Source organism: Takifugu flavidus, chromosome 8, assembly GCF_003711565.1.
Source record: "Takifugu flavidus isolate HTHZ2018 chromosome 8, ASM371156v2, whole genome shotgun sequence".
NCBI lineage: Eukaryota > Metazoa > Chordata > Actinopteri > Tetraodontiformes > Tetraodontidae > Takifugu > Takifugu flavidus.
In genome coordinates, this window is record NC_079527.1 from 15,495,071 (window position 1) to 15,505,284 (window position 10,214).

At 47.5% G+C, this 10,214-nt stretch overlaps 1 protein-coding gene across 1 annotated transcript; it reads right to left on the reverse strand.

Moving 5' to 3' along the window:
• Window positions 1-3,470: 3,470 nt before the first annotated feature.
• edem2 (ER degradation enhancer, mannosidase alpha-like 2) lies at window positions 3,471-7,589 on the reverse strand. The gene is given in 12 exon segments (XM_057041380.1): window positions 3,471-3,976; window positions 3,979-4,333; window positions 4,441-4,562; window positions 4,701-4,845; window positions 5,073-5,197; window positions 5,267-5,408; window positions 5,489-5,700; window positions 5,863-5,988; window positions 6,434-6,539; window positions 6,641-6,680; window positions 6,836-6,946; window positions 7,252-7,589. Coding segments are annotated over 12 exon segments (1,698 nt in total). The 5' UTR covers window positions 7,344-7,589; the 3' UTR covers window positions 3,471-3,854.
• Window positions 7,590-10,214: the final 2,625 nt, after the last annotated feature.

Below are 10,214 nucleotides of genomic sequence, written 5' to 3' on the forward strand. Positions count from 1 at the left end.
GTGAAGTCATGATTAGTGTGCAGATGTGCAGGGTGGAGCCGTCTGAGGTTCCTGATGATGATAAAGATGGAAGATCCATGTTGTTGATCATCATTGAGAGATCAGAGAGCTCAGAGAACCGAGAACGTGGACTCAAAGAACCGAGAACGTGGACTCAAAGAACCGAGAACGTGGACTCAGAGAACCGAGAACGTGGACTCAAAGAACCGAGAACGTGGACTCAAGAACCGAGAACATGGACTCAGAGAACCGAGAACGTGGACTCATAGAACCAAGAACGTGGACTCATAGAACCAAGAATCTGGACTCAGAGAACCGAGAACGTGGACTCAGAGAACCGAGAACGTGGACTCAAAGAACCGAGAACATGGACTCAGAGAACCGAGAACATGAACTCAAAGAACTGTGAACGTGGATTAGAGAACCAAGAATCTGGACTCAGAGAACCGAGAACGTGGACTCAGAGAACTGAGATTCTGGACTCAGAGAACCAAAAACCTGGACTCAGAGAACCGAGAACGTGGACTCAAAGAACCAAGAACGTGGACTCGGAGAACCGAGAACGTGGACTCAACGAACCGAGAACGTGGACTCGGAGAACCGAGAACGTGGACTCGGAGAACCGAGAACGTGGACTCAGAGAACCGAGAACATGGACTCAAGAGAACCGAGAACGTGGACTCAAAGAACCGAGAACATGAACTCAGAGAATCGAGAACGTGGACTCAAAGAACCGAGAACGTGGACTCAGAGAACCGAGAACGTGGACTCATAGAACCAAGAACGTGGACTCATAGAACCAAGAATCTGGACTCAACGAACCGAGAATGTGGACTCGGAGAACCGAGAACGTGGACTCAGAGAACCGAGAACGTGGACTCAAAGAACTGTGAACGTGGATTAGAGAACCAAGAATCTGGACTCAGAGAACCAAGAACGTGGACTCAGAGAACCGAGATTCTGGACTCAGAGAACCGAGATTCTGGACTCAGAGAACCAAAAACCTGGACTCAGAGAACCAAGAACGTGGACTCAGAGAACCAAGAACGTGGACTCAGAGAACCAAGAACGTGGACTCGGAGAACCGAGAACATGGACTCAAGAGAACCGAGAACGTGGACTCAGAGAACCAAGAATGTGGACTCAGAGAACCGACACACCCAAAAAATAAAGAAAAAGAAAGAACCAGAGATGAAATAGTAAACTGGAATTCCCCCATCACATCCTGGGCTGACCATCAGAAACTCCATACAGCTGCACACACACCCACACACACACACACACACACACACACACACACACATAGGTAAACATACACAGACACACAATCACACACACACTTAATGTGACGAGAACATGCGTGTGAGTAAAGGAGCCCAGCCCAAATGGTTCTGCTGTCACTGACTGGTTGGTAATGGCTAACAGATGAGTGTGTGTGTGTGTGTGTGAGTGTGTGTGTGTGTGTGTGTGTGGTGTGTGTGTGGTGTGTGTGTGTGTGTGTGTGTGTGTGTGTGTGTGTGTGTGTGTGTAGGGAGTGGACCTCAGAGCATCATTACCCCCCCCCACCACACACCACACACACTATTACATCACATGCCTCGTGATGATGCCATCAGTGATGTCGTTGACAGAGATCCTCAGTGATGATGTCACATCTTCACTGGGAGCTCTGGCTGGTTCCACTGGTGTGTCCAGGAAGTGGAACCGTCCCGGTTTCCTCTGGAGCGAGTGAGAAGACGTCGGATTAGGCGCAGATGTTGCAGCAGAACATTTTTTCATTTCCTGCTGATCTCAAGTCTGTCTGGATCTTTAATCTTTAATCACAAAAATAAGAGAATCCTCAAATTCCCAGTTCAGAGTGAAGCAGAAACTCTGAAGCATGTTCAGGACTCGATAGATGTCGGAAACAAAAGCTCAGATAAAGTCTGATCCAAACTTCTGATGGACCCGGGTCACACAGGAAAACAGCTGAGACACATTAAAACGGAGCTCAGGGACGGAACCACGCGAGGCCGTGATGGTTCTGACACGTGTGGGGGGTCCAGAGCACCAAGAGTCTCAACGCTTATTCCGCCTTGAACGATCTTGACCCGGTGATTGAGAAGACAGAACTGGAATGGTGGGGTCCCACCTCCTCCTCTGACCTCCTGTCCCCGTCCAAACATCTGGAGCGTCGCACAACTGGAACGTCCGCCGAAGGGCTTTGAACGCATCGGGAGTCACGTCTTTGCTTTTGTTCACGATTCCTCCAAGAAATTTCAGTTTGCCGAGTAAAAAAGAGGACATTTTAATGGTGATCAGCAGCACCTGGTGAACTTTGTCAGCATGTTGTTATAACGTGTGTTATAGCGCCTGCCACACTCAGATGTGTGTATTTTCCTTTCCAGTGGTGTTTATTCCAGAATAAGGATGCAGAAACAGACAGACTGTGTTTACACCAGTGGTAGTCTGCCCTCATAGTATACAATATATCTGATGAACATGATTTTATGTGTAAAACCAAATAAAACCTCTATAATAACGAGTTTACTGAGTAACAACACATAAGCCAACTGAACAGCCTGTAACGTGGGAACGACGCCACCTGGCGGACAGCCTGGAGCATTACGGCACCCAGAGCCAAACTAGCGGCGTAACTCAACCACAGGAGGGTCCCCCCACATGAGCCTGGTCCTGCTCCAGGTTTCCTCCTGTTAAAGGGGAGTTTTTCCTGCCACTGTTGCTTGTTGGGGGTCAGGCCCTGGGATTCTGGAAAGCGCCTAGAGACAATTCTGATTGTAACATAAATAAAGATTGATTGATTCGATGAAAATGGAAACTCGATTAAAAATACTAATTAAAGTTACGCAAAGTTAAATTAGAGTGTCAAACAGTAAATCACAATATATAAAATGATTTAGACCAGGAGCGAAGAGAACTCGTAACGATTTATTTTGTTTACTGAAATCGGTCCGTTCCCCAAATGCGTCCGACTAGAAACAATAACCGGAAATCCCCGCGGGCCGACGGAAACGGCTTCTCTGTGTCTGAAAGTCTTAAACCCAGAGATTAAGATTTATGAGGCAAAAATACCAGAATAAAGTGAATACTGACTGCAATACAAACAAGAGACAACTTCTGTGTCATGTGACTAACTCAAATTACCATCAAATATCCAGTTTTAATGTTAAATAAAAATGTACATTATAAATAAAACGTCTTTGTGATAATGTTTGAAAAGGGAGAAGTTCCCTTTTTCATTTTCTGAAACCCTCCAAAATATTTAAAGCTGTTTGTATTAGAAAAATACATTTTAATTTCAGGTAAAAAACTATGACCATTTCTCAAGTCTGTCTTATTTTTAAATCCTGAACCATCAAGAAAACGAATTCACAGAAATATTTACTTTAATATATTTTAAATAATTTGACTTTGAGAACCCGTCGTTTACTGTGTATCTGAGCTACAACAAACTGCATCTTCACAGGATGGACAAGGAATAAAAATAAGAAGTTTTAATAAATAAACATTTTCACAGTATTGTTGTTTTTAGGGCAAAGAGTCATTATTTTCTTCATAGCTTTAGAAGCAGTTAGAACTTTTCCAATATTCTGGCTGAAAAACGTGTCCACTATTAATCAATAAATCAAATTTCATCTAGAAAAAACAATCAAGTAACTGATCACCAATATTCCAACCAACAAATATGTTTTCAGGCCTTCGGGATTAACGGAAATATGTTTTTCAAGGTATCAAAGTCAGAAATTCCAGAACTGTGAGATCAAAAGTGGCACCGATGCTTCCTGAGACACGCCAACAACACGCCAACAACATGCCAACGTGTCATGTGACAGCAGAGTCGATCGAGGGACGCGTCAGCTGCGGTCTGTGAAAACTTGTCCCAGGAGGGACAGTCGTGCCCGGAACGGTTGAACGGGGCAGGAAAGTGGGGGAGGAGTCTTCCGTTTCTCACCTGCTCTTAATGCGATGCTCTCTGATTGGCCGGGGGGGCCGGGGGGGCGTCTGCCGTGGTCCCCCAGTTATCAGACTCCCCTGAGGTCTGTGACAGGCTGAACAGGAGGTCCCGCAGCTCCTGGTGGTCCCGGGAGTGCTGGCTGCAGCAGTAGAGCGCTGCTGGGTCCAGAGGGTGGGCCTCCGTGTTAAAAACAAACCCCCCCGCCCCTAAAACACACTGGCCGCCCTCTCCGCCCGCCTCCCACGACGAGTCCCCGGACGCTCGGCCACCGTGCAGGAAGTGGTCCGGGTCAAAGAGCAGGTAGAGGTACTTGACGGTTTCTGCCAGGAAGAAGGACTCCATCCGGTTATCCAGCTGGTGGTCGCGCACGTCTTTGATCTTTGGCCAATCAGGACAAAGAAACATCAAAGCAGAACAACTCAGAGCTGCCAGATCAGATATTTTATTTGCTTATTATAGTTCAATCAAACAAGCGGAAGCGTTACCGTAGCGTAGCCGCAGGGCGTCCGGGCGATTCGCTCAATGGACTCTAGCGCGTCCAGGCCCAGCTGGAGGTAGGTGTGGTCACCTGTGGCTCTGAACAGGTACATGGCACTCTCAATGAGCTCTGGAGCGCACACACACACACACACACACACACACCACACACACACACACACACACACACACACACACACACAGAGCGAGTGTTAAGGGAGTCTCGGACATCAGACTTGGGGGTGCCTGTGAGTCTGAGGGGTCAGACCTGGTCTCAGTGGGTACCCCTCCCTCTTGTCCACAGTGGAACCCTGAGGGATGCTGTAGAACTCAGGCAGGCCCCCAAACTGCCTCCAAACTGAGTAATAATTCTGGAAGGTTCTCACGGCGCTGTCCAGGTTTCCCAGGAGCGACTAGAACACAACACAAACACACGTTCACTCCTTTAGGCGACCGCTGAACGTTAGCATAGCAAATATTCTTCTAAATTTCAGGTAAATTCAGGTAGGTCTTGTTTCTTCTTCCAGAACATTTATAGTCTCGTGAATAAATGAAAATAATCATTTTACTCTTAAATAATAGATAATAAATAAACGCCGTTCAGGTGTCCAGGAGAGCGACTGACAGGTTTAGCGTGTACCTGCAGGCCGGGCCAGAAGGCCTCCAGAGACTGGAACACGGGCATGGACACGGTTCCTTTGTGCATCTGGACCCACAGGTACCAGTCGTCGAAGCGAGTGTAGTTCTGGATGGCCCGGTCGTACTCTGAGGACACAGGAATGGGCAGAGTGAAGCGGAAGCTTGGGCGTGAGCTGCTCAGAGAGCGAGCGTTACCCAGGAACATGTGCAGCAGCTCCTCGTCCTGCAGCATGATGGCTCCTTTCACCAGATACTCGAAGTAGGAGTCCACGCCGGCCCCGATGCCGGCGTCCTGAGCCACCCACTTCTGAGACTGGACATCGATGTGGTTTCCCACCTGGACGGGCAGCAAGAGAGGCGTCAGAACATTTAGGGGGGTTCGGTCTGGAGAGGACGGGCGGGGGGGCGGACAGGTACCAGCCCGATGTCAGACTTGGTCTTCCACAAGGCTCTCAGGGCTCGCCGGGCCACGTTCTCGAACGTTGCGTCTCCCGTTAGTCGACTGAGCGTGGCGAACTCCAGAATAAACGTTCCCACGCCGGCGGTACAGGTGACCGACGTTTCTGTGGGACTGACCCCCTTCAGGAGGTTGACTGTGCCGTACGGCATCCCGGTGGCGGTCTGGAACGCTGAGGAGGAAAAGAGTCACAACCAAACACCCTGACAACAAGGAGGAGCCACACACACACACACACAGACACACACACACACACACACACACACACACACACACACACAGAGTCACACACACACACACACACACACACACTTAAAATCAGATGAGTCTTTACCAGGAAGCAGTTTCCTGGCAGCATCCTCAGCCATCCGGAGCAGCGGTCCTGAACAAGGCCAACCAGGTTCCAGCTCCATCCCAGCCCGACCAGACAAGAGGTGAGCAGAGAGCAGCCCCCCCACCACTGCACACACACGCACGTGCACGCACACACACACGCACGCACGCACACACACACACACGCACGCGCACGCACACACACACACACACACACACACCACACACACACACCACACACACACACACACACACACACACAACACACACACACACACACACAACACACACACACACAACACACACACACACACACTCGCACACACACACACACTCACACACACACACTCACACACACACACACACACACACCACACACACACACACACGCGCGCACACACACACACGCACACACACACACACGCACACACAGTATTATGATTATTTCTTCTTCAGCTCTTTCATCACTTTCGTCTTTAGCTCTAAAAACATAAAGAATCTGATTCCATGATGTAATCAGATTACAGGTAAATAGAGGAGAAGACACTCTGCAACGCTCTGCTTCTTCGTACCTCTGATGTTCGTCTCAAACACGGAGGCGTTGACGTCGGTGTCGAAGTCGATGGTGTCCTGGAGGAGCGACGCCACGCGCTGGAACTCTGTTTGATTTCCCAAAACCTTCAAGGTCGTGTTTTGGAAAGGTCGCATAGAAATTAGAGCATGTTATGAGCTCTGAGGATTCTTTTGGAATCCCCAATAACGCTGATTTCTCCTCTTACCAGCAGCGTGTCGAGCGCGTCGATCAGAGTCAGCGAGAAACTGTTGAGGAAAGACGGAAACGCCAAAGTCGGTTAAAATGGAGGAAAATCCAATTGGAAAGTGATGAAACAATAAAAGGACCCTGAATATATGTTATATAACGCAGGTTTGTCCACTCGACATGGACAGCGTCACCGTCCCAGACCACAGCTCACCTGCCCCAGGTGTCCTGTCCATCACAGGTGAGTGGACGCAGCTCATCATATGGGAAGGCGTTGTCAAGGTAACTGTTGTAGGCATGGTAGAACATGGATCTGATGCGCTGCCTGAAAGAGGATGCCGGATATTTTAGCATTATCAATAGTAACGACACTGCAATCAAACTACAATCTACGGGACTTAATGGAAGACAATCCTCAAGGAAGCGATCATGTGACCTTTGACCCCGCAGCGAGGTTAAATTCATTTACAGATGCAACGACTCGCGCATATTAATGATTCATGTGGAGGATTAGCGCAGAAAAGATGCCGCTGGGACAAATAGGACCTCACTCGATGATCCAGCATGTTATACGTGGTTCCGTTGGCTTTAGTTAGTTTAGTTAGTGAGTTGGATGGGGACAGAAGCTACCTGGTGGAAGCCATCTCCTCCTCCGTGAACTGATGCGCCGCCGCGTCGTTCAGCACCCACAGAAACAGCGTCACGTACACGGGAGCGCGCATGTGGGCGTGAAATAAAGCACAGAATACACGCGCACAAAAGTTCTGAAAAAGAAGCACGAAAAAAGTGTGGAAATGGACCAGCACGGGAGTCCAGATGGGACACGACTGTTTACACCGCGGCTGTCAGGAAGTGAATCGTCTGCGCATGCGCCGTGCGCTGGGAATTCCAGCTCGTTTTAATGAGCCGGAATATTTGGATCACCTCAGCCGAGAGATCCTGATCAGGATCAGGATGAAACAGCCCAGACAGGCCAGCACGGAGGTGCTGATGCAGGCTTTTATCTCTTGTGGTCTAGATTATTGTAAGCCCTGCTCTCTGTCTTCCCAAAAAGAGCATCTCTAACCTACAATTATTACAAAACTCAGCTGCACGAGTGCTGACGAGGACCAGAGGGCGGGAGCACATCACACCGGTTTTAGAATCGCTGCATTGGCTCCCCGTGCGTTTCAGGGTCGATTTTAAGGTTTTTATTCGTTTTTAAATGTCTTAATGGTCTTGGCCCGACTTATTTATCTGACCTGCTTTTACTCTATCAACCCTCGCGGACTCTGAGGTCCTCTGGCACCGGCCTTTTAACCATCCCACATGTAAGCTCTAAAACGACGGGGAAGCGGCCTTCAGTTATTCTGGTCCCCGACTGTGGAACAGCCGGAGAACCTCAGGGCCCCAGAGACTGTTGAGGTTTTTAAAAAGAGGCTCAAGACACACCTTTTTAATCAGGCCTTTAACTGATTTTTGATTATTTTTAATTTCTTTTATGTCCTCATGCTTTTTTATGTCTTATCCTTATTTTACTGATACTTTAACTGTTTTACTCCTTCAGTTCTTAGTTCCTCAGCTTTTAGCTTTTATACCTTTTATCCCATTTACTGTTTCAGTCCTTCGGTTTTTAGCTCCAGTGTTTCCTCATGGTGTCCTCCTCATGGTGTTTCCTCATGGGGGCCTGCCAGGCTGGGAGATGTTTCCGGTCTACCACTAGGGGTGCTGTCCGTGGACAGCTCTGGCCTGGGTGGTTAGGGGGCTCTGTGCCTTGGTGTGGAGCCTCCGGTCTGTCCGGGTCGGGCTGGTCTTTGTGGCGGTACCACCTGTGGTCACGGACCGTGACCTCCCTCGGCCTGGTGGGCCTCCAAAGGTGGCGTCTCCTTCGCCTCAGGTCTCGGTGCCCAGCCATGTCTCAGCTTGTTTGTGTGTGTGGGTGTGCGTGTAAGTGTGTTGTATGCATGTGTGTGTGTGTGTCCTTTTCTTGATTCTCTTGTTCTCTTTGCTGTTTTTATCCTTTGTGAGGCACTTTGTGCTACCTAGCGTATGAAAAGTGCCATATAAATAAAGATTGAAATTGAAATTAATGCACCAAGTTTGTCTCTTCAAAGCTTTGTTACTGTTGCACATCTCAGCTATGGTCCCTGAATTTAGGCGGAATTAGTAATTTGGTAAGATGCATTTATAGAATAGATAGAGTTGAAATCAAGGTCACAGAGTTATTTACACACCACATAATGTTACAGTGTTTTAGATGTGTCTCAGATCAATCAGTAGCAGGATGGAGCAGGGAGGTGTTGGTGGGGGGGTGGGCATGGGCCAGGGTGTGAAGTGTCGGGAATGTGTGGGCTGAAGTTCATGAGAGCAGGGGAGGGGGGACAGGAGGAACAGTCTATTGGGGGCACAGACAGTGGGGGGGGGGGGGTAGTAGCAGCAGAGGAGACTGGGCTGGGGGTACCCCCCCCCCCCGGTCACCCACAGGTTGGGACTTCTGCGATATCTGCAAAAGCTGTGCACTTGCATACTGCCCTACATGTGCTAATGAATCAGAATCAGAATCAGGGTACTTTATTGATCCCTTTAGGGGGGTGTCCATTAGGGAAATTAGCATCTCCCCAAAGAAACGTACAGCACTGTTTAAAAAATTAAAAATAATAAAAATAAAAATAGAATAAAATAAGAAATAAAATAGAATAAATTAAAAATAGAATATAATATAAAACTATAGAAATGTAAATAAATGAACTGAATGAATGAATGAACTGAATGAATGGATGTCCCAGTATTATGTTATTGCAGTGTTGTTCCAGTCCTTCTGTTGGCCCTCCTCCCCCCCAGTGAGGAGTTGAACAGTCTGATGGCTCGGGGGATGAATGAGTTCCCCAGTCTGTTGGTCCTGAACTTGGGGAGGCGCAGCCTCTGGCTGGTCAGGCTTCTCTGGCTGTGGAGGACAGTGTGCAGAGGGTGGCGGACATTGTCCATGATGCTCCGCAGCTTGTCTATAGTTGGGTATGATTGAATGGGTTATGTTATTTTTCATATTTTTGTATTGTACATTGTCTTAAATTGTTCACTGGAGAAAAAAAGACAGAAACTGAATCATTGGGATGATTAAAAATGCAATAAATTAAAAATGCAATTTTGCACATTTTTTCCTTTCTTAAGCTATAGAAATACAAGTGAAGAGGGAAAACTCAGGTATTAACACATCTTGTGGTGAATGACAAGTTGTTTCTTCAAGCAAGATGAAATTTGGTGTTTAAAATTCAATTAAGCTGCTTATATTGAGGGTTTAGTGAAGACAGGTAATTTTGACCCCGAGGACAACGGGTGTATACAGAACATGAGGACAACAGAAGGGGTAAATATACAACATATATTTTAGCTGTATTAAAAATAGAAGTCCTGCTAATGTTTCCTGCTCATTTATAGCTGTACAGTGCATCAGTTTAAACCTTTCTAGTTGTAATAAGAGTATTAGAGGCTGGTCTCTTGCCTGTAAATACATATAGAACTTGTATATAATCTTTTCACATGCACTGTTTTTATGCACATTATGAAAATCCGGTTTTACGTCTTCAAGAGTCTTTGTAACAAAAGTGATTGTTGAC